The sequence below is a fragment of the Alternaria alternata genome, assembly GCF_001642055.1.
Source record: "Alternaria alternata strain SRC1lrK2f unplaced genomic scaffold CC77scaffold_27, whole genome shotgun sequence".
NCBI classification, from domain to species: Eukaryota; Fungi; Ascomycota; class Dothideomycetes; order Pleosporales; family Pleosporaceae; genus Alternaria; species Alternaria alternata.
Genome location: NW_017306216.1, coordinates 44,731 through 67,950, shown reverse-complemented (window position 1 = coordinate 67,950; position 23,220 = coordinate 44,731). Strand labels below are relative to the sequence as shown.

At 50.8% G+C, this 23,220-nt stretch overlaps 9 protein-coding genes across 9 annotated transcripts; 6 read left to right on the top strand and 3 right to left on the bottom strand.

The window, feature by feature from the left end:
• Nucleotides 1-1,068: 1,068 nt before the first annotated feature.
• CC77DRAFT_999828 (hypothetical protein) lies at nucleotides 1,069-2,597 on the top strand. Its single transcript, XM_018536574.1, has 3 exons — nucleotides 1,069-1,531; nucleotides 1,579-2,345; nucleotides 2,405-2,597. Exons 1-3 carry the CDS (start codon nucleotides 1,175-1,177, stop codon nucleotides 2,565-2,567), a joined length of 1,287 nt encoding a protein of 428 aa, XP_018380504.1. The 5' UTR covers nucleotides 1,069-1,174; the 3' UTR covers nucleotides 2,568-2,597.
• Nucleotides 2,598-2,949: 352 nt separating this feature from the next.
• On the bottom strand, nucleotides 2,950-4,400 carry CC77DRAFT_1025165 (hypothetical protein). The gene is made up of 2 exons (XM_018526014.1): nucleotides 3,475-4,400; nucleotides 2,950-3,422 (listed from the first exon to the last, which is right to left on the bottom strand). The coding sequence occupies exons 1-2, from the start codon at nucleotides 3,901-3,903 to the stop codon at nucleotides 2,994-2,996; spliced, it is 858 nt and encodes a 285-aa protein (XP_018380503.1). The 5' UTR covers nucleotides 3,904-4,400; the 3' UTR covers nucleotides 2,950-2,993.
• A 243-nt stretch (nucleotides 4,401-4,643) lies between these two features.
• CC77DRAFT_467370 (hypothetical protein) lies at nucleotides 4,644-7,871 on the top strand. Its single transcript, XM_018531817.1, has 3 exons — nucleotides 4,644-5,134; nucleotides 5,224-7,183; nucleotides 7,271-7,871. The coding sequence occupies exons 1-3, from the start codon at nucleotides 5,132-5,134 to the stop codon at nucleotides 7,708-7,710; spliced, it is 2,403 nt and encodes an 800-aa protein (XP_018380502.1). The 5' UTR covers nucleotides 4,644-5,131; the 3' UTR covers nucleotides 7,711-7,871.
• A 2,352-nt stretch (nucleotides 7,872-10,223) lies between these two features.
• On the top strand, nucleotides 10,224-13,067 carry CC77DRAFT_467336 (Rho GTPase activation protein). The gene is made up of 5 exons (XM_018531816.1): nucleotides 10,224-10,572; nucleotides 10,622-10,755; nucleotides 10,801-11,049; nucleotides 11,097-11,942; nucleotides 11,991-13,067. Exons 1-5 carry the CDS (start codon nucleotides 10,368-10,370, stop codon nucleotides 12,894-12,896), a joined length of 2,340 nt encoding a protein of 779 aa, XP_018380501.1. The 5' UTR covers nucleotides 10,224-10,367; the 3' UTR covers nucleotides 12,897-13,067.
• Nucleotides 13,068-14,411: 1,344 nt separating this feature from the next.
• CC77DRAFT_1025159 (hypothetical protein) lies at nucleotides 14,412-15,569 on the top strand. Its single transcript, XM_018526013.1, has 2 exons — nucleotides 14,412-14,986; nucleotides 15,120-15,569. The coding sequence occupies exons 1-2, from the start codon at nucleotides 14,587-14,589 to the stop codon at nucleotides 15,245-15,247; spliced, it is 528 nt and encodes a 175-aa protein (XP_018380500.1). The 5' UTR covers nucleotides 14,412-14,586; the 3' UTR covers nucleotides 15,248-15,569.
• A 40-nt stretch (nucleotides 15,570-15,609) lies between these two features.
• CC77DRAFT_1025158 (hypothetical protein) lies at nucleotides 15,610-16,929 on the top strand. The gene has a single exon (XM_018526012.1). The coding sequence runs from the start codon at nucleotides 15,924-15,926 to the stop codon at nucleotides 16,671-16,673; it is 750 nt and encodes a 249-aa protein (XP_018380499.1). The 5' UTR covers nucleotides 15,610-15,923; the 3' UTR covers nucleotides 16,674-16,929.
• A 707-nt stretch (nucleotides 16,930-17,636) lies between these two features.
• CC77DRAFT_947172 (hypothetical protein) lies at nucleotides 17,637-19,464 on the top strand (the record flags this gene model as incomplete). The annotated part of the gene is made up of 3 exons (XM_018535124.1): nucleotides 17,637-17,790; nucleotides 17,863-18,783; nucleotides 18,839-19,464. 3 exons carry the CDS (start codon nucleotides 17,637-17,639, stop codon nucleotides 19,462-19,464), a joined length of 1,701 nt encoding a protein of 566 aa, XP_018380498.1.
• Nucleotides 19,212-21,730, bottom strand: CC77DRAFT_467614 (HET-domain-containing protein). The gene has a single exon (XM_018531818.1). The coding sequence runs from the start codon at nucleotides 21,449-21,451 to the stop codon at nucleotides 19,649-19,651; it is 1,803 nt and encodes a 600-aa protein (XP_018380497.1). The 5' UTR covers nucleotides 21,452-21,730; the 3' UTR covers nucleotides 19,212-19,648.
• Nucleotides 21,731-22,270: 540 nt separating this feature from the next.
• On the bottom strand, nucleotides 22,271-22,818 carry CC77DRAFT_1066313 (hypothetical protein; the record flags this gene model as incomplete). Its single annotated transcript, XM_018528891.1, has 2 exons — nucleotides 22,271-22,535; nucleotides 22,601-22,818. 2 exons carry the CDS (start codon nucleotides 22,816-22,818, stop codon nucleotides 22,271-22,273), a joined length of 483 nt encoding a protein of 160 aa, XP_018380496.1.
• Between the last annotated feature and the right edge of the window lie 402 nt (nucleotides 22,819-23,220).

Here is a 23,220-nt window from a genome sequence, read left to right as displayed (position 1 = left end):
ACCAGGTCAATACAAGATGACTCTAGCAGAACATGATGCGATATTTGCGACGCTTGTAGATGCAATATACGAGCCCTAAAAGTTTACCACGAAATATCTTTCAGCAACCAAGGTACAGTGCGTAGATAGGACGCCACCTTGGCGGAGTTAAGCAATGCAAACATATTGTGTTTTCCGAAATGATAGGGCTGGGAAACGTGGTTGCGGTCGGTCTTGACCATTAAAAATGCGCTTGCGCAAGATGTAGGTGGAAGGACGATTCAGGATTGTTGGGTCGGATACAGTAAGCCCGTCTAGGTGGGCGCTAAAAGCATCAGGTGAATACCAGTTCCTATACCCAACGTGTTAGTCACCTCCAACAGACAAATTAGATAACCCGGCGCCCAATCTCTGCAGTCAAATGATGGCCTTATGCAGTCGATAAGCGGCAGCTCTGCATCGCTACAGCACGTACTCACAGTGGCAGCGCTGCGTTGTTGTTATCCCTAAAATGAACAGTTCAATCCACAGAAAGACATGACCATTTTCATCTCTAATGCCTAGCAGTTTTGGGGAACTCATGACATAGCCTTGCAACTCTTATCTTGATATTACCACCTCGAGCCTGAAATAGCATGCAGCGCGCAGTCGAATCAGAACTTTTACATAAAGCGCCACTGTTCACAGCCTGATTCAAAAGCAAAATTCTGGTCAGCCGCGCATCCACTTCTGGTTCACACATGATTCTCTGCCGGCACAAGGTAGAGTAAATCGCCACTCTCCCATTCTCTCCATCTGCGTTCGGCAACATAGTGGCCATCTCCTGGTACACGCAGGCAGACCTTTCTATAGAGGATAGGAACTCCCAACCCACCACGAGGGCGCATGAATATCCAGATCGCTGAACAGATTCGTGGGAGGAATAATTTGGTGTGGGAGAAATATTCTAGACTGCAGCTCAGCTGGTACATATCGATACATGCATGCTATAGATAGAAGGTGGCTTGCCGGCTCAGCCTTGTTGGAGGGGCACGACAGTTCAGTTAAGATGTATGGGTTCCACGACCGAAGAACCGCATACATCTTTCTCTTAATTAGATGCGCAGGAAATCTCTCAGAGGCCGATACCCGCGTACAATCATCTTTTCCTTTGTGCAAGTCAACGAGCCAGCGTACTGGCTAATAACCACCCATCATGAACAGCTCCACGCCATACAACTTCACAAATCTCGATCCTTATGAGTACAGGGACGACAACTGCAGTAGTATGATGGAAGTTTGGAGTTACTTACAATATAACACAACAGGGGAAACCAAGTATTATCTGGGATACGACGACAAGGAAAGCGTTTATCAGTCCATTATACGGGGGTTCGAAGCTATTAAAAATGGTTCAGTGGAAGCTCCACCTATGAATCAAAGCTTTTGGGACTGGTCTATCAATGATGGGGATCTCCGTCGTATTATCAGCAACAGGGGCTGGGATGATTGCCCTGCAGAGATGTGCAAAGTTATCGGCTGGGAAGGTAGCCCTGACCTTGCCGGAGTCGGTGTGAGTACCATGACAACGTCGAGACCACCATGTGCTAATCAATGTAGATGCTGGCCACATACATAATACAGGCTATCTTGATCACAGTCTACCTTTGCGGAATACTCACGGTCAACCTTAACCAGCGGTCGAATCAATCATGGATGTGGCCCCCACTCTCGCGTATCCTATGCGCAGTACTTGACACAACTCGCGAGTTCCTTTCAACCTCAGCAATATTCTCACTTGCTTTGTTGATCGCTTCCGTTTGTTCAATCACGCAACTTGAGGCGTACGAAAGTTCCATGACATGGATACTTCTGCTGGTCATACCTCTATACTCGGTTCTCGCAGTGTTTGTACTGCACCTTGCAGCATGGGAACTACTTCAAAGATACAAAGGGCGAGTACTGGTACTGCTGATCATGGATGCCATGGTTATCGTTCTTGCCGCGCTCAGTTCGGTTCGTTACAATGACGGAGGATCTGGATGGGGGGTGAAAGATGTTGATCCATCATATGAAGAGAGCCCTTGTTTGAAGGTTAAGTCGTTCAGGAGTATGGCAATCTTGTTCTGGACTGTCGCTGGGTTCTTGTGTCTCAGTGTTACAGCATATCTTATCGATTTCCTTGTCTCTATGGTTCGGCGACGACCTGGACTGTTTGAACGACTCTCTAGCATGATACGATGGGCAGTCATCGTTGCGGGCTTGTGCATGATGTGGTATCTCATCGGTTGGTTCGTGAAATTGACTCTTGACATACGATCTCGCGCCGGAGACAACAACGGAGACAACAAATGGACATTTGGGCAGGTGCTGGCACTTTCAACATGGTGAGTCTCGGACGTGCTGAATTTGCAAGATGCATACGCTGACTTATGTCTATCTGCAGGGTGCCTTTCCTGATAGAATTCGGATATAATATATGGGAAGGGCCAAAGAAAGCGAATGAAGCGCATTCCAATTATCCATCCAAGTCGGTTCTACCGAGTTCATTTGCAATGCGATCACCAGGGGAAGATGAAGAAAGAGGCAGATTTACCCTGCTCGAGTGAGTACCAGATAGGGTACCTTACTGTCAATACTCATTGCATTTTTCACCAATTAATACATGGTCGTGGTCAGGCGCGGGTGCTCTTTTCTTGCATAGTTTCTTAGTCTTGTCTTTACAATGAACGCTTTTGTTAACAAACTTGCCGTGAGCTGTCACAATTCATAGTGACTCAGCAGTGTCAATGCTAACATCGGCAAAGCGATGAAGAAGCTTCCAGCGCCAAACACTATCTCCCAGGTACCCCAGTAAAGCTTTCCTCCGGCTACCACACAAAGGAGAATACCCAGGAATATGGAAAAGAATCTGGCAGGATCCCACATAGTCTCAACATACAAGCCGTCTAGTTCTACATATCTGTTCTGTGGTCGAGGCTGCTGCAGTCGGGGTGGCTCGGGTGGCAAAAAGATCTTCCTTAATGATGTTGACGTTAACCAAGTTCTACAACGTGTGTACCCAAGACTTGCCTGTATTTATGAATGAAGCAATGCCCATCAAAACCATTCAGTATATCTTGAGAGCGAGCACCAGCCGGATTACGGAAGTAGGAAGAAAGAAAAGGTGCAGTCTCAATCCAGTTCAGCCAATCGTTGGAAGTTTCCCATTCGAGAAACGGACAGACGCCATCATCAAGTCCGCTTGAAGAGTTCCATGGGCAATCACTGTTACAATGTTCCCACTCTCCTGAGCTGTCGCGATAGCATTCCTCTGGATATGGACCATAATCGATATGAGTTATCGAACCAATAATCGTGCCAGCTTTCTCTCGTCGCTGAGAGTAGATTTTATGGCATTTTAACAGGTCCAAAGGTTCAGTGAAGACTAAAAATTTCGCTGAAGAACGGCTGATCAATCGAAACTATACTTGACTTTAGCATATACAGGCACGCTACGACATGGCTGGAACATACGGTGACGGGTCTGAGTCTACTAAATTTGCGGAATGTAAGGTACCTTCGCCAGAAGCCAAGTTCTTCAGCATACTGTTTGGCTAACGAAGTGAATATCTCATCTTCACTCTTAGAATCGGCAATCGGAACGTCTATAGCCCAAGTCGGAAATCTTTCAGAGTCTGTAGAGCCCCATAGCAAAAACACACAGCTCGCACCATCCTTTCTATCGGCTTCGTCTTGGAAGTGAGTGAAGATGTTATCCTCAGGCAGCTCCGGCGGCTTAAGCAAGATGGGGTGCGCTGGCCTCGGCCGTCTGTTCCTGGGACTCTTTCGGCCATTGTTGGAAGCAAGTTGGGTTTCAGTCGCTTCCGCCGCAATGCGTTCTGTGGAAGACTTGATGAAAGCTTTCTGCGGTGGTGGCAGAAGGTCTGCTAACAGCAGCGGCATGATGTAAAATTATCTCAGTGAGGACGAGAGGACTTGCTCATCTCTGTAATGCCACGACACAGCAACTTATGCAAACGATGACCAGACAACACTGCGCTCCAAGGCTACTTACATTGTCCCAACTCGAGGGATCAAGGCAGACGGGTAGAGATGGTGTTCAGTTCCCATATTGCACGCGAGGCTGAAGACACTGCCCGCATGTGGCGAAGCAAGGCTGATGTTGCCATCACCCACCCCAACCTCGTATGCAACATTCGTTGAAAGGACTAGGCAGAGTCCTCAGATTGCAGTGATTCCAACTGGAGAAGTCTGCTACGTTGTTCTAAGATTTGCATGCTACCGAAACGCTGAAGATGTCATGCACACCTAACTTGTCTGAGAATCTGCTCGCCTTAGGTATTCGAAACTTGGCGTGGAGATATTTAAGTTTGAGATCTAGAGCCTGCCATCTGCCAGGATCCCCAGCCCGGGGAACGGCTGAGTTGCGAAACTCGTGGAGTGGACTTTGAGTGGAGTGAACCGGAATTGCTCACCTCGACGATCCTGGTCGTTGTTGCAGTAGCTTGTTGACGTGGCAGTGATTGAGCAGCGACTGAACGGCCGAGGATGCATATTCGCGGTCCTTCCACGAAACAATAACAAGATGGTTCACCACTGGACAGAAGTCTGCCTCGAATGCATGACCGCGACGCGGATCGACGGATTCAGCGGACGGTGGAGGCGTGGAGGGAAGGAGGGCGAGCGACGATAGGACCCACATTGTGGGGTATCGTCGCTTGACGGGCTTATCGCAACGTCATTGGGTAGCAGCGCGGCACTTCCGGTCCACTCCCGGTCAACAGCCAACGTTAACCGCATACACAAGGCGGTGACTGACTGGCTGAATTTCCTCGTCGTTGCTTCTTTCAGTTCAACATGCGTTCTCTTCGTCCTCTGTATACTGCATTGCCATGATGATGGCGCACACCAGCCGTGACAATCACCAGGCCTTGAGGCGTACCACGACATCCACCGTTTGCTTGCGTTGCCCTTTCCAGCCTCTCTCGTTGCACAACGTGTGCTTGTAATCGCTTCAGCATGCAAGGAATCGCACATCACGTCACTGTCTATATTCACTTCCCTCACACCATCACCATCCCCGCACCAGGCCATCGCCGCCAATATCAAATCCATTGACGCAAGCACCGCCTCTGCTGACAGCAGCTGTACCCTGTAACCTCTACGTAGCATGGTGGGTAGATAACATAAACACGCTCTTTGCCTCTCTACCCTGAACTACCAGATTGCTTTTGGAACTGACGTAGATACTCTCATGCATAGTCGGACCACACCTCACCCTTTGAGGGCTCTGATTCACCCTCACGACAGCGAAGTCCTACACCAGGCGATCCCAAATACCACTACGAAAGCCTCAATGACATAGGCAAAAGTTCTGCCACTAGTGCACCCTACACCAGACGTCGTCCATCTCGCACCAGTTCGGGCTCGAAAGGCACCCCGCCTTCAGCCTCACCGCCCCGTGGAGACGACCATGACGAGAGCGAACAGCGGAATAAACCGCCTCGCAACACTTTGAAGAAGCTCCTGAGACGCGACTCGCACCATACCGATACGGGATCGACGTCACAAGGCAAACAGGAAGAGCTGGATGAGGACGGAAGCACCATCGGCTACATGCCCAGGCTCGGCCAGATAAAAGAGAGCAAGAGCAAAGTCAGCACACGAACAAGACGTCGAGGAAGCTCCGTTGTCAGCTCCTCAGCCGATGCGAAGGTTCTCCGTCGCCGGCATACTGGCGACAACGCTGTGAAACGCTCTCACACACGTGATAAAAGAAGCTCATTGCAGCGGCATGCTGGGAACATGGCCAACATGTCAGATCCCTCTCTTGTCTCGAGTGTGACGCAACAGTCAGATGTCTCAGGTGACAGCAATTCGACAGTATTGCAGAGGCCGTACAGCGGATATGACCAAGTCGCCCAATATCTAGAGCCTGATGAAAGCCATAGTCCGTCTGCGTCAACGACTGTGGAAAGCCCTGCTTTGAACAGTATGAACGCTACTCAACCAGCGGTGTTCCAATATCTTCAGTCCAGCGACGACACAGGCGAGAACTTTACGCCTACGCCCACAGATCTTCAAGCCATGCCCCCATCAACCATTGCCTCGTCGTCATCCTCATCATCAGGCGACATCCAGCACGACGATGGACGGTCGTCTGTAGCAGCAGACTCACAACATACTATCGATTCCCCCATGACCTCACCAGCCTCAACACGAAGGTCTTTTAAGACATCATCACATCTACCCAATCAGGGATTCCGCAAGTTTAAGAAGCCGTTATACGCTAGTAGCTTCGTGCATGGCCCTGGGGAAGAAGCTGAAACCAACCAGGAAGAAGGCAGCGACGAGAGTGGCAGTGGTTCAGAAAGCGAGGAAGAAGTGAACCAAAAGAACCAGGTACCCAACCAACATCTGACAGGAACCATTCCTCCTCGAGCTCCGTCGACATCCTCTCGTCAAAGCGATCCGCACGCCAGTCGTCTTAAACAGCAAGAGCGTGAACTAGCAAATCACATCCTCCAAGCTCCACAGCCGTATCAAGACTACCAATATGGCGCGGAGCAACCCACCTACAACTACCCACCCATGCCAATGTACAGCCCGCAAGGCTACTCCGGTGCATCTCCCGCGGCGGTGAATGCAGCCGTCAGCTCACCACCTGGATGGGCACCTATGGCCTCGTTCCCAGCCCCACTAGCCATTGGGTACGCGCCTCACCAATCCCCAGAAATGGCGCACGCGCATCCCCTGTCGATACGACCCCCTGACGGCATGAATATGATGCAGCACATGCCCCCGCCCTTTCCCCCACACGCCGGACAGCCGCCGCTGTACCAACAACACGCGCCGTCTTCCAGTAGCCAAACCAGGCCGACGGTAGTAGGCTACGAACTGCTAGCCAACGAACTCAGCAGATCGACAGAGTCACGTTCGTCGAGTGGCTCTCATAGCCGGAATGGGAAGAAGGGTCTCGTGCCCATGTATAGAAAGTTTGAGCATTTGAATCATCGAGTTTTGTTGCATTTGCAAGACGAGACTAGTGAATTAGAAGAAGAACTACGGAACCTAGATGAATGCATTGCCCAGATTACACCGAGAGATGCGGACGGGTATGCGTATCCTGCTTCCAGGCGGGGTGACGCGCGGTTCGGGGGTGAGATGCACTTCAAGAGGACCGAACTCTTGGGAAGGATTTACCAGAAGCTAGAGCAGTATAGTAAGTTGTGGCTTGATTAGAATGGGTGGCATGCGATCGTCGCTGCCACCGATCAAGTGTCGTTCCCGCTGACTCGGGTACCTATAGACAAAGCATTATTATCCTTTAGCAAGGTATCGAAAAGTCTCGGGCAGGCTCCTGCGCAGGCTGTCCAAGACTACCGCGAGTGGATGGACGAGCACGATCCGGTCGATGAGACGGAATCAAGCTTCTTAGAGCAAGATGAGGACCTGGTCACTATTGGTCCCCGCAAGCCAGCAGTGTCTACGCCTACTACTACTGCTACTGCTACTAGTGTGGCAACGCCCACAGCCGGACAAGACGCACTTCAATCAGCGCCACCGGCAATTACCTTCCCACTACTCCTCATACTACCCCTCGTGGCGTTTGCGATAGTGCCTAGTCTGCTCGGACGGATCATTGTTATCGGGCTGGCCGTTGGCATGGAGGGGAAGATCGTCAGGGAGACACCTCAGCTCATGAGATTGCTGTCTTTGCGTGATTGGAGTATAGCTGCTGTCGTGTAAGTTCCCTTCCTTTCATTCTGTAAGGATTCCAGCCCAATGCATTGTCGTGACGTCTGTCATTGAACCCAAGCTCTATGCGGACAAGGGAAGGAGCGCGTGGGTGCCACGACAGACGGCATGGGTAGATACCTCACCTCACCTCACCTCACCTCACATTACGGAGATTTGCAGCCCCACGTGAAAGCTTCCTCGTTCGGCGCGGAAGATACTTGGGTGCCAAAAACGCCTATTTTTTTCTTTAACCCACATGTATTATCTGGTGGAGACCCTACTTGCTCGACCGAACCGTTTCCTGAGGCGGTGCGCTTGATGAAGATTTGAGCTAACGCAAGACGAACCAGCTATTTCGGGGTAAACGTGCTCCTCGCGGCGCTGGTGCGCTGACGGTCTTGGCTCGGTTTTGGACTATGTGGAATGGGAAGGGAAAAGAAGGGTCCATGACTCGCAAAAAAGACAAGGACACACATGCAGGCCGCGCTATGCAGGCCTGCGCAAGAGGATGGATAAGTAGTTTGTGTCTGAAAGCCCGTGCGCCCCGAAAACTGATGGCGATCATTGCGCCGCCAAACTGCGCAGGGCGCGTCAAGGTGTCAAAGTGCGAGGCAAGCCAACCCGTACACGAAAGAGTCTGACCGAAAAGATCGCGAGCAGAGTGTGGAGTTGCCGTTTGCCGTGGTTTCTTGCGATGCTTTGTTTCGTTTGCTTGCAGCGAAGATCGTGTATGCATATGTATATATGTAATGTGTGTACTACTATATAGGTTCGCAGGCGTTCGCGTTTACTCTATTCGTTCGGCACGGCGCGGCGCATAATGATGGGGATCATCTGCTTTGGGAGTAAGGATGAAGGGTGTGCAGCGACTAGATGTATTGGTAACCTCTCAACTGGTACTCGTTCCCTCCCCGGCTCGGCTTTTGCTTTCTTTATGGTGATGGTAATAAATGACGCTCGGATGTGCTGTCTCCAATCCTGCAGGCGGGGCGGGTGCGTGTGGGCGGCTACCAGAGTTCACTCTATCCAAGGCACACCACACGAATCGCCAAATCGGCTGCAGGATCACTTTGTTCAATCTCCAGTTCCTGTTTGGAAGGAAGCGGGGCGGGGCCCTATATGGCGTGATGGGATTCCCAAGCGACTTGGGGCCCTGCAAGGTGATTGTATCTATTAATGCTAGTCACATATTCGTTCACTTTCGTATATGTACAATGTATGTGCATACCGAAACAAAACCTTCTTTTCTTTTCTGGCAATTATTCCGTGCGAGACGACCCTGTGGCGCAAGTGTGTACTGGTATTGGTATGACAATCACCCTGCGCGCGGTATTTGATAGTCAAGAAATTGCCGATCGCTAGCGGGCATGCATGCGGAAGAGGTTGTTTTGGCAACATTGCGATAGTCGTCGTTGTTTCTACTTGATGGAGCAGTACGGAGAGATGGGTAGGATCATCGGACCGACCAGCGAAGATGACGATGATGGGAAATGCAGTGCAATGATCGTCGACGACGGATACGGAAAACCGAATCAGTGATGAGGTACTTGATAACGGAGACCCAAGTCTGTTTACAGGCCCACCTCCACATCTTTGGTGCCAGCCCGCCGCCATTCATCTACCGTGGTACAACCCAAACAGGGCACCGGCGCGTCTTCCTTCTGCCCTCGGCAGCTGAGGGCTCCGGTAGATGCACGACTAGTCTGGTACACGCCGACGACAACGACGACGATGCCGATAGTTGTAAATGTCTTTCTTACTGCGATACCCGGCCGGAAAATCAAATAGTGTTGTTCAATTGGTGTCGGGCTTGACGTTGGCTAGTCGGCCTTAGCCAGGAACCAGCGGTCGCTTGGGCGCGGACCACGTTCTGCTTCAAGCACATGAGGCGCGAGAGGATCGGGGTTTTTTCAGGGGGAGGCGAACGGGCAGCTGACCAGAGTTTCAGACGGGGTGCAGACCCTGTTGTTCGTATGGGTAACTGAATGTAGTGCAGGTCTACTGTGTACGTTGCCAGTTGCAGGGTTTTGTCTCGCTCCCATCGTCTGCATGCACGCATCAAGGTAGTCGGTTGTGTTGTTGTGGGTGCCCGCTGCCCGTTTGCCCCTGCCTCGTTTGACGTCCCACCTTGGTGCAGCTCGCAGCCTCCACGCCCGGCCCACTCTTCCACGACGGACTGAAACACCCGTGAATCTGTAGACAAGACTACTCCACACACGCGCCCCTTCGTCCCTCCAGCCCAAGAACCAAGTCCCAAGTCACTCAAGTCACCACTAATCACAAGACTCCCCCAACGTCGCCAACCACCAAATCGCCAGTCCAAGTGCCCATTCCAAGTAACGTGAGTCGTCAGTCGGGAATGTCGCAGCTTGCCCATTGTCCACTCACCGTCTGAGCTCTCCCCCGCGGCCCCCTCTCGACCATTCACCAACTCGCAGCTGCCATCGCCCTCTCAGGCCACCGAGACACCGCCTAATTTGCCTGTCAACCACCAAATTGCCTGTTAACCACCAAATTGCCTGTTAACCACCAAACCCGCGCCCATCTCTTCTCGCTGGACGGGCCCGACCGCTGCAATTCCGCAGTGCCTGCCTGTCGCGACCGCGCGCACAAACAAAGTCACCGCCTCCTAAAGTCGCCCTCTCCGCGACACCTGACCCCCAAACATGGCGGTCTCCATGCTGCACGCTCCCTCGCGGGCTTCGACGTCGTCCTCGTCCTCGTTTGTCCCCGTATCGCGCCAGAACACAATGTCGTCCCACGATGGCTCGCGCTCGGTGCGCCAGTCGAAGCGCTACTCCGTGACCGCCCTGTATCTGTCCATGTCTGCCAAGGACAAGGAGCTCGAGATTGAGGATGACCTGGCTAGAGGTATGCGACGACGTGTGCGTAATGCGCCTATTAGGCTAATCGTTGGCAGCTCAGAAGATACTCCGCGAACTCAAGGCCAAGATCTCATCGCAGTCCAAGAAGAACTTCGTCCTGGAAAAGGATGTGCGCTATCTCGACTCGCGGATAGCCCTGCTGATTCAGAACCGCATGGCTTTGGAGGAGGTGCGTTGACCAGTCTTACCTACCACGCTGTACTGACCATTGCAGCAAAATGAAGTCGCCGACCACCTTGCCGACGGCCTCGAACTCCAGGAAGGCTTCTTCCCCAACGACGAGAAGACGCAGAAATACGGCAACCTGCTGTTCCTCCTCCAATCCGAACCACGTCACATCGCCCATCTTTGTCGACTCGTCTCCATGGCTGAGATTGATGCCTTGCTACAAACTGTCATGTTCACAATCTACGGAAACCAATACGAGAGTCGCGAAGAACACTTGCTCTTGACCATGTTCCAGGTATGCTGTCAACTCAATGGCCAAGAATCATGCTAACCCCACTACAGTCAGTACTTACGTATCAATTCGACAGTACTCCAGACTACAGCTCGCTTCTGCGCGCCAACACTCCAGTCTCTCGCATGATGACTACATATACCCGGCGAGGACCCGGTCAGAGTTACCTCAAGGTTGTCTTGCAGGACAGCATCAACTCCCTCATCGAGCTCAAGGATCTCGACCTTGAGATCAACCCGCTCAAGGTGTATGAGAAGATGGTTACTGAGCTTGAGATCCAGGGAAAACTTCCCCCAGACCTGCCCAAAGGCGTCACCGCAGAGCAGGCCGCCGAGAATGAGACTGTACAGAACATCATCACACCACGCGTTAATATGCTCATGGAAATTGCCAACAACTTCCTCACGACCATTATCAAAGGCCTCGAGGAAACACCCTACGGCATCCGATGGATATGCAAGCAGATTCGAAGTTTGACGAGACGAAAGTACCCTGATGCCCAAGATCAGACCATATGCACCCTCATCGGAGGCTTCTTCTTCCTGCGCTTCATCAACCCCGCCATTGTCACGCCAAGGTCATATATGCTGATCGATGTGCTACCCGCGGAGAACCCCAAGCGGACACTAACATATATTGCCAAGATGCTGCAGAATCTTGCGAACAAGCCATCGTATGCGAAGGAGCCGTACATGGTCAAGTTGCAGCCTTTTATCCACCAAAACAAGGAGAGGATCAACAAGTTTCTGTTGGATCTCTGCGAAGTACAAGACTTTTACGATACCCTCGAAATGGACAACTATGTTGCTTTGTCCAAGAAGGATCTGGAGCTTTCTATCACGCTGAATGAAGTGTATGCGACGCACTCGCTGTTAGAGCGACATGCCGCTGAGCTTGTGAGTGGATTGAAGGACTCCCACACGTTTCCGTGCTAACATTACCAGGCCAAAGAAGACAGTTCGCATCTTGGTGTCATTCTGCAGGAACTCGGCACCGCACCAGCACAGCTTCCGCGCAAAGAAAATAGGGCCATCAACCTCCCACTATTCAGCAAATGGGAAACACCTCTCGATGACCTCACAGCAGCACTCGACATCACGCAGGAGGAGATCTTCTTCATGGAGGCCAAGTCGACGTTCGTCATGATCCTCCGCTCGCTCCCTTCCAACACTTCCATAACACGACGACCACTCCGACTCGATCGCATAGCCGAAGCAGCCGCCACAACAAAGAATGACTCTGTCATGGTCAAGAAGGGCATTCGCAGCATGGAGTTGCTCTCTCAATTGCAAGATCTTGGTGTCATTGACAAGGAAGACGGTTTCTCTCTACTGCGAGATGAAGTCGAACAAGAGCTGGTGCACTTGGGTTCCATGAAAGAAAAGGTCATTGAGGAGACACGCAAGCTAGAGGAAGTCTTCCGCACGATCCGCGACCACAACGGCTTCCTTGTCAGCCAACTCGACACATACAAATCCTATCTACACAACGTGCGCAGTCAATCCGAAGGCAAGACAAGGAAACAGCAAAAACACCAGGTCCTCGGCCCTTACAAATTCACTCATCAGCAGCTTGAGCGCGAAGGCGTGATCCAGAAAAGCAACGTACCCGAGAATAGGCGTGCGAACATCTACTTCAACTTCACGAGCCCCTTACCTGGTACTTTTGTCATATCCCTGCATTACAAGGGACGGAACCGCGGGCTTCTGGAACTCGATCTCAAGCTGGACGATTTGCTTGAGATGCAAAAGGACAACCAGGAAGATCTTGATTTGGAATACGTCCAGTTCAACGTTTCAAAGGTCCTTGTCCTTCTCAACAAGCGGTTCGCGAGGAAGAAGGGGTGGTAGGGCCGTTTCCTGATACTTCCTGCGCGCAATCTGACGGACAAGTCACGAAGAAGATACGATACCCCCGATTATTACTACGTCTTTCCTGCTATCTGAGGATTACAAACGCCACACACAGACACTGATCCGACTCTCATTTATTCAACCCAACATAACATCTTTCTTATTACTACACAACAGGACATCTTTTTCTACGAATCCATCCATAAGCATCTCGGCGCCGGAGTATAGGCGTATATTGGCGCGCTCTTTCTCCCAACTTCTTTGAGGATACCCCTGGTGTGTGACGGATAGGTCTGGATTGGTTTGCTGGAGCTAGTACACAGCAGGAGTTGCTGGCTATGGACATGGATATGGCGGAAGTCTTTGATTTCCGTTTTCCCTCGCAATGCTCTACCCCCTGTTTGTGGTGGCTTGCTTTTGTTGTCTTTTCCTTTTGCTGTCAAAGCCAGCTGAGTTGTTTGCTAGCGTGTGCTCTGTTTATGGAAGTTATGCGACTGCTTTTTTACTTGTCCCTTTTCTTCACGTCTCTCACTAATACGAGTTTGTCGGCAGGAACCGAGCCTCGCCATCCTGTTTTCCTTTTTATTAGGGGGAACTCTTTATGAGTTTGAATTTTGTCCTGCGAGCAAAGGAACGATATCCAGAAGTTTTTTGACATTTGTATGATATATGGGAATGCGTATGCGAACGCGAGCGCGATGGTGTTTTATGGATGTAGCAATGCCTGTTTAGTTGCGGTTGATTCGAAATACTCTGAACTATGGATCTTTCTATTGCAATGGAAATGAGCATGGCTCCTTCATTCTAATAATTTGTAATTATTTTAAAGCGATGTTGACACACTACTCTGCTCTCTACCTTGATGGACAGCTCAGCGGACGATGCATGCCATAGCGTGCGTTGTTCCGGTGTACATGCAGGTCGATTCAGGAACCGGGTGATAACGTTCCTTCGGTCCCTCGGTCTTTCGACACGCTATTGCTACGTCACATACTATTATAGTACCCAGATGACCTGACTGATCCCCACCATCAATAAACCATGTGCATCGGAAGTCGTCGGCTCTACTACTATCATCAATCTCCCCAGCAAGCTCGAATATATCTAGCTGCCATGGAGATAAGAAAGATAACAACAGCTATACATGACGCTACGGCTATAGAATGCATGCATCATGCAAGATGCGCGCGCGCACGCAACACATAGCCCGCGAATGCAACTAGCAGAGGCGGGTGCCTGTTACACGTGCGCACGCCATGTGTACTATAAGTGAGGCGGTGTTGACGGAAAGCAGGCGCCAATCAACCAATCACAGTGACACACCTTGCTTCCGCCTGTCGATCGCCGCAGTCCGAGGGGGACGTGTGGAGAGGGGAGAGAGGAGGAGTCAGACGAGGCTACGCCGTGAACGGGGGGTGGTGGATCTATGACAACGGAGCGGACAGCGGTTGTCCGATGATCATGGGTTATGACTGTGTTTCTGCCGTTTCGGACTTGCTCACTTTCCTCTCTCTCTCTCTTACTTGTTGTATGATTTTGTGATTTGAACTGGTGATATTGAACGGACGGTTGGTGTTTTATTCTGCTGCTTTGCTGGACTTGGAGCCTTTTGTCTTATCTTGGTTTCACTATCACTATCTATCTGTCTATCAATCAACGCTATAGCAGCAGCAGCAGCAACGACAACATGTCATCCTCCATCGCGATACCAAAGCGCAAGGGCAAAGGCCCTGCCCACGACCATCGAAACTCGTCGTCTTCGTCGTCATTCGCGGCTTCCACAGGGCCCTCAACGCCTAACAACTACAATTACAACTTCACACCTTCGCCGAACCGCTTCTCGTACGGTAGCGGGGGTAGCCCGCGTAGCTATGGTTCTTCCACGCCTTCGTCGTCGTCATCATTGCCATCGGGCTCTTCTCCACAGACCAGTGCAAGTAGCATGCGTCGCAGAGAGTCTCTGATGAGCGAGACGTTTTCCCGGCAAGAACATACCGTTGTCAATGTTGGTGGGGATGAGGAGGGTGAAGGGGGATTGAGGCTGATTACTTGTGTCAAGGCTAGTCAAGGGTTTGATTGGAATCAGGGTATGTCTCGTTCTATGCTCTTGTTGCTATCCTTACTGTTCCCTTCTTCCGTTGTTCTGGCTACAGAGGGTGGCTAGTTGAGCGAATGTGCGTGTTGGCTCTATGATGGTGTGTGTGTTGACAATGTTGACAGAGATGTTCCTCCCTTCGTACATCGATTACCACTTCGACGACCTCGAACGCCGACAGGATCCGGTGCAGGATATTATTCTGACAGATGAGGAGGTCAGGAATATGTTTCCTTCTGATACTCGGCTATAGATGTGTACAGGCACGGATGCATGGGGAGGCTGAGGTTGGACAATGGATGTGCATATGCTTTGGCATTTCAACGGATGATGCGACACTGGATTCATGTTTATATGGGTTGGGATAGGCGTTTTGGTACATGGTCATGGGCGTTTGGTTTGGATGGGTGCATGCTGGAGACTGGATTGGATGGGATCAGGTGTTCGGGAGGTGTCTATATGCTGCTCAAGAAGCTTTTGCGCTCTTTTTATCTCTGTAACCCTGATGGAACAATACATAAGCTACATAGCTATTATCGCACATCAGGCCATGTATCCAACGGTGCAAGACTGTTCTGCTGCTCAGCGCATGCTTCGAGGTGGTGCAGCGACCCCACAGCCTCGGCCCCGATAAGGCGGGCTGATAAGGCGATCAAGCGTCGCGCGCGGTCCACGTTCCGCGTTCGCAAACAAACAGCCAAAACAAACCTGACCCAACTCACGACGACGGTCATTGCACCACACGATATACACACCCCACCACACCGAAGAACCTCGCATATCCGCCTCTCAGCAACTTGCGCAAACCATCAATCCAATACAAGAAATCCACAATCTCTACAACGAAAAGGAAAAAAGAACCCCACCCGCACAGCGCGCACGCTGCAAACACCAAGAACCCAACAATAACTCACCCACCCACCCCCGCAATGGAACACCGCAAAATCGAACTCCAGTCCCCAAGCGATCTCACCTACCTCACCAACCAGATCCGCACCGCCGCGCGACAGAAACTCGATCTCCACCTGCCCCCAGTCCCCTCTACAGATGAGACCGCAAACGCGCCGGATGAACTACGACGGAGCGTAGAAGACTTGGTCGAGATCTTTGTTGCGCAAGTATTACAAGGAATGCGGCAAAACATCAGTATCAACGGCATCGACGTCGTCCAGAGCAATTCAGAAGACGGGGTAGCAAATGGGGACAGGGATAGGATGGATATCGATGGGGGGAGTGGTGCATTGAACAACGGCAGAGGGGCCGAGTCACTAGTAGAAACCGTCGAATACGAAGCCTTTGACGATAAACTGCGAACGCAGCTTTCCTCTACGGTGGCTAGACGCGATGCGCTGATTGCAAAGATCAGTCAGCAGCGGCGGACGACGCCCAAGGTTGCGGCCGAAGAGTGGATCAGGAGCTTCGAGGCGGAGAGTAAAGCGTGGCAGGAGATGCAGCAAGCGGCGCATGAGCGACAAGGAGGCGACGATAATGATGATGATGATGATGGAGTATTGGCTGGTGTGGATGCGTTGGAGAGGCAGGAAGAGGTGGAGAGGAATTGGGAGAAGGCGGTGTTGGCGTTGCAAAAGTTGAACAAGGGGTTGCCCGAGACGAGGGCGAGGCTGGAGAGGGCAGGGGATGTGGTGGGGTACTTGGGGGGTGGGAAGAGCAAGAAGTGAAGGGCGTTCTTCTTTTTTGGGATTGGAGTATTGAAGGCGTTGGGTGCATTTGGGTGTATAGGCGTTTTTCTGGCGGGGCCGGAGGGGACATGGGATACCCACTAGCATTGATATTGCTTGTAAAGCATTGACGAGATATTAGATCGTTTGTGCTTCTCATGGATACAGTATGTGTTGTATGTAAGAATGGTTTTTGAGGGTGGGTACTATAGCTATGTGTATTGCTACCTATTCACGAAAACATAGTTCCGAACGAACCGTCTTGTCCTAGACGGTTCTCTCACCAACTGTGGATCAATCCTATTGAAAGGCCATATCTCAGTGTCAAGAGAAAGGCGACGACAGCGCTCAATGCGATGGAGAAATCTTGGATACGTAACATCAAGGTGATTTTGCTGGCGAATAGCTGATCGTACGATGTCTGTGTCAGCTGAGCGCTTCTCAATTAACATTAAATCTCCATCCCACCTGGACACAATATTTACCCTCTCCGAACTCCTACTTTCCACCTCCTACATTCCATACGCATTATCGACTGCGGCGCATCATGACACGGACGCCATCTTCCGGCCCTTTTCTTCCCGCGCTGACCGAACCGCGTTCTCAACCCTGCCATGTAACTACCTAGGTATACCATGCCAGTCCGCAAACATCTCTTGACCTGTATTCGCATGATCAAAGAAACCCATCTCCTCCTCCGCGCAATGAATCTTCAATCGCAACGGCAATCACATGTGGGAACTAGTTCGGCAGTGCTCGGCGCGTCAAGCTTGCAAAAGCCATACGTCATGGCGTCAACGCCGACTTTCCGTCGTGTCGTCCCGCAAGCACCCGGGTTGTTGATAAATAACTAAAAAAAAATATAAGTGTGGTTCCTGTTAGTTCAATGATCTTTCAGGACTGCTGCGATACAAGGAATCAGCTGATACTGTGAAGCATTGAAGCATGTTTTCGCTGGCTCGCATGTCTGTGTTGCCGGGTGGTGTTAGGGAGCTTGCGGCCAGCTCGCGCCTGGGATCGCTATCTCGAACGAGTGCTTTGGTAAGCGGAAGGCATGGAAAGAGCTTGGAACAAAGAAGAGGAATTACGATTGACAAGTTGGATGAAGGGAGAGGCAGTACGTTTTTCAATTGTCACCCTCCTCCTACGAGATAGTTGTCTTTGTGACCCTAACAACCCTCCCTTCCAGACCGCGAGCGCGTAGTTATCCTAGGATCCGGATGGGCAGGCTTCACAGTCGCCCGCTCTCTCGACGCCTCGAAATTCCAAACCCTCGTTGTATCTCCCCGTTCCTACTTCGCCTTCACGCCCCTCCTGGCCTCTACCGCCGTCGGCACCTTGGAATTCCGCACTGCCCTCGAACCCGTGCGCAGCCGACGAACAAAAGTCGAATTCTTCCAAGGATGGGCCGACGATGTGGATTTCAAGAATAGGACGATTACGATTGAAGAGGCGGTTGACGATCCGAAGCAGGGTGTTGCGTTGACTACGGATCGGCACGCAGGCGAGACCAAGGAAGAGAGGGAGGTGGAGCGGAAGAAGGAGGCTAAAGTGGGGAAGTTGTTCGATGTGCAGTATGACAAGTTGATTGTGACCGTGGGATGTTATAGCCAGACGTTTGGTACCCCAGGTGTCAAGGAACACGCTTTCTTCCTCAAGGACGTGGGCGACGCGCGTAGGATCCGGAATCGCATCTTGGCATGCTTTGAAGGCGCGGCGCTACCTACTACTTCTGTTGAGATGAAGAAGCAATTGCTCAACTTTGCTGTTGTGGGGGGTGGGCCTACGGGCATCGAGTTCAGTGCCGAGCTGCACGACTTGATTAACGAGGATATGAAGAAGTTGTACCCGGAACTCATTCAGTACCATAAGATTACTGTTTACGATGTTGCGGAGAAGGTGTTGCCGATGTTTGACAAGAAACTCGCGGGGTATGCGATGCAGAAGTTTAAGCGTAGAGGTATTGATATCAAGACGAGTCACCATGTGGAGGAGCTGAGGCCAGGAGCGCCAGCTGAGAGGGGTATGTCGGATGATATCGATGATTACCATTTGTATACGCTCAAGGTCAAGGAGGAGGGTGAGATTGGTGTGGGCATGTGCGTCTGGAGTACGTCTTCCCACTCTCATCACCTAGATATACAAATACTGACTCTCACCAACAGGTACAGGGCTCATGCAGAATCCCTTCGTCGACCACGCACTTTCCTCCGTTCGCGAGGCACCCACCGACCTACACCTCCCATCCTCATCGTCCTCGTCTTCCGCACTCAACAAAGACGTAAAATGGATAGTCAAGAAAGACCCGAAATCCGGCTCTATCATCACCGACGATCACCTCCGCGTAAAGCTAATCCCTTCCTCATCCTCATCCCAACAAAGCGAACAAAGCAGCTCCACAACAACCGAAGCAATCCATCCCTCCGTCTTCGCCCTTGGCGACTGCGGCATCATCCAGGATACAACCTACCCCGCCACCGCACAAGTCGCATCTCAAAAGGCCTTTTGGCTCGCCAAACGGCTAAACAAGGGCGATTTATCCCCGTCCTCGCCTTCTTCAGAGTCCAAGGGATTCACATACAGAGATCTCGGTACGCTGGCGTATATTGGTAATTGGAATGCCTTGTTCCAGGGAGGTGGCAAGTGGGGTGGGAGATTGCAGGGTTATGTGGCGTGGATTATTTGGAGGGGGGCGTATTTGACAAGGACGGTTAGTTGGAGGAATAAGGTTCTTGTGCCGGTTTATTGGGCGGTTAATTGGGTGTTTGGGAGGGATGTTAGTAGGTTTTAGGTGGGATGGGTGGGGGAGAGGGGAATGTTAAGTCTGCGGCCAAGGCCGTATGCCTTGCCATTATCGCCGAAGTAGAGTCTAGGTGATGTGATTGAAATATTCGTCTTGAGGAAGTGGGCGCATTATCACCTATAGTCTTATGAGGTTGATAATGCGGATCGCATTCTTCTCGATATAAGATGCGTTAGATAAGTACGTACTCTTCCCTTCCTACATCCTCGAATCGAACCCAATCGTAGCCGTAGCTTCCCGTCCTCGAATCGAACTGAGCGATGTTAAGCATGACATGCACCTGAGCTCTTTCAGAAGGCCTCAGGATGAAAGGCACGTTGTACCCGAACAAATTGACGACGATGTCACCAGCTTGTAATCCAACTTGATCTACATGCCATGTCATTCCAAGATCACCTTCTTCCGTGACTATCAGAGTCTGAGAGCATCCAGGGTCGTCTTTGCAGAGTTGCCTTTTCATACTACCAAACTCTCTGATTTCTATGTTTGAAGGGGATTCGTTCCCAACTCCCGACAAATGAGCAGCAAACTCGTTCGAATCGCCGTATGTTTTGTTGTTGGGTCTTACAAGCTCAAATAGACGTTGCGGTGTTATATTGATCGGTTTCAGAACCTTGTGGTAAAATTCGCACAACTCGGCGACTAAACGAGCCTTCTCTTTGGAGTCGTCTCCAGTTGTCACGCAAGACAAAACGGCGGAGATTGTACCGATATAGCGACCTTGTGTGAAAAGAGTTCGGCCATCTTCCGACAGGCGCAGCAAGCTGTTTCGCCGCTTCCGCTCATTTGAAGATAGTATCAGAGGTCTTCGCATTTCAGGCGACCATCTAAATCCCTCTTCATCGAACAACCATGAAGGTCTGTGAAGGTCTCTGTCGAATGCTACGATGGGTGTTAAGGGACGTTCGAGATAGCGCACTGGGGATCGTTCTAGTATATCAACTACAAGAGTTTCGGCGAGGACTTGTTGAAAACTCTTCGAATAGTCAGGTATAATTGGGTCCGCTACTTGGAAGTCACAGATTCCTAGTAGCCCGTAAATCTTGTCCCGGTTGTCTGTGGCACGAGAATCGAACGAATAGGATAGCCACCACATCAGGGTTTTCTTCTTCTTCGTACCTGTGTGTCGCATTTTCCAGAAATCTTCCATCGCAAAAAGCTGAGGATAGACTCCCTTAACTCCGCGTCGGAAATTCACCCAGCATGTGCGACTCATTTTTATAGCATAAAAGAAGTCTAGCCACCTTGCAACGTGTCGTCCTGTGTGTATCACTGGATCTTCTCTGGCCAAGATGAACTCTTGAATAATCCATAACCGTCTGAACCAAGGTTGAGAGCAAGTGTCCGAAAGGTGTCCCATGAAATGGCGTATATCGTAGAACAGCTCATTTTGCTTTAGAAATTTGGACATCATCGAGAAGCGTAGCTTGTCCTGAGTGGCGGAACCGAGCATTAAGTTTATTCGGCGCGATTCAGTAAGAAGTTCAGAAAAGGCTTTTTCACAGCGCTCTTGATCTTGGCACGTATTGGATGATGGCAACTCTCCAAGCCAAATCAGTACGGTCGTCGCTGAGCTGTATATCATCTCCATTTGTTGAACCTGATGAGATCGCTCCTGGACATCGTTCTGGTTGATACACAAGGCGTCGACCCACAGGATGCGGGACTTCTCAGCATACCGGAGGCGTCTGAGGCCAAGATCAAGGCTTGTTCTCATAGAAGTTGGGGTACCATCAAGAAGAGCTTCGTGCGGACTATCGGTCGTTCCCCACGCATATGAAAGAGCTTCGTATTCGATGTCTTCGTTTGACTTCTTCGGCAGCAGGCGCATTGAGAGAGGATCGTCGTACTTTCCAGGCAGTAGTTCCAACAATCGGATTTCGCCATTTTCGGATGCGATGCTTGAGTAGGCCGGATGGTGTAAATTGTGAGGTACAAGGGCTTGCGACTCTTCCTTAATAAATTGCTCGCTCATCGCGAGGGCTAGTTGAGCTGTTGCTCAGTGGGAAGCGTACTAGAGAGAATAGTCGGTAACCTGAGAGACCATGCGCATACGCATACGAGTGCAAAGGCTATGGGAGCTCATCGTCTGTAGGTCAGGAGAACGGGTCGCGATGTCAGAGGAACGAGCGCCATTGTAACTATCGTGGTCAAGTTTTAGGCAGACACGACGAGGCTGAAAGTCAACTAATGCCCGGCGGGTGGCGTGGTGGTGACCGGTGTGGCGTCGAGGCGCATCAAACCGGGACGCAACTTGGGTCGGTGGGTACATTGTTCTGAGGCACATATAAGCGCTAAAATACCCCGCCCTGCGCAAGTTGCACACTACCAAGATAGCTACAGAAGGGTTATCTTCGACTTGTTCGAATAGTCAGCGCGTTTCACAAGACATAACAAAATTTCGCCTTAGTAAATCTCATACGGGTGACTTTTAGCTTCTTGTCGCCTCCACTTCTACACACAGTTGAAAGAGTAATTCGATTCGTATTGTCTTTGCGCAGGAGGATGCTCAAAGCAACGGTAACGAACAAGTTCTATTTCGATGAGCCTGTACGATACTCGTACAGCAAGCACGTACAGGATGATGCAGCCAATCATGCCTCAGTTTTACTAGCCACATGTTTCTTACATGGAAATTTATGTCTCTTCCACTCTTGTTTTTGACATGTCTGGGAGCAGTAGAACGCTGATCTGCACCCACCGCACCCATGCAATTCAGTCAAGTTGAACAGACGAATGCCACCATTCAGAAGGCGAAAGTTGTATGATTGAAAGTGACACTGCGCCGAGCACGTTAGGAACATCGCTTCAGGTTACATTTCGCCCAACATACCTGTGGGCTTGAACAAACCATACTCCCTGTACTTGCGCCTCGTAATCGAATTTCCTTAGCATCAGGGAGGTTGTCCATATCTTCCATGATCAAACAAAATTGTTCTCTGGCTAGCAAGAAGTTGTCTTCATTATTTCCTGCAGCGTGTATTTCGATGCTCTTCTCAGTAGCTGCTATTGCCTCTTGTAGTTTAGACTCTCTTTGGTAAGCTGACCCGATCAAGCACCTGGAATTGAAGTGTACAAAGTCAGCGGATATCTCGCATGGGGTTTGCACCTTGGCTCTTCCTACCAGGCATCGCCAACTGGCATCGAGTCAGATTTGTAAACGCCTAGTCGAGTTTGTAACATCTCTTGGGCAAGCTGCATATAGCGGTCCATATCTCCAGCTCTTTTCGCAACCTGTTGTTCGAAGAATAGGCGTTCCGTTTTCTCGTCTGCCGCACGAGCTTGCGCTGCGGTGACATCGTCCCGAAAGTCGGGGTGTATAGAGCTCGCCATGGGTGGCATGATGTGTTTCTGTGTTGTGTTTGTTGCTCGGTTCGAGTTTTTATCAATGAACTAACGACAGAGTCGAGAAGTGTTTGTGGCCGTAGGAAAATTAGATAAAAACAAACCCCTCCGACCTCGTCCGGCGGTCTGGCGGTCTGGGGCGTGATTAGCTGGCGCGACCCCCGCCCAAGTTTCGTCTCGGTCTTGTTGTCACATCGACATCAACAGTCTCAATCTTCGATGCAACAAGATTACCGAACATGCCCCCGAGATGATCGCACGTGTACGAACTATCGCGTGGCAGACTAATTTTTTAGGCTATTACCCTACGCAACTTTGTCGTTACTTGGTGTGACAAAGACCGCGACCTGCAAATCGTGGTGCATCATGCATCGCGTTCGCTCAACGTGCCCGCAACTG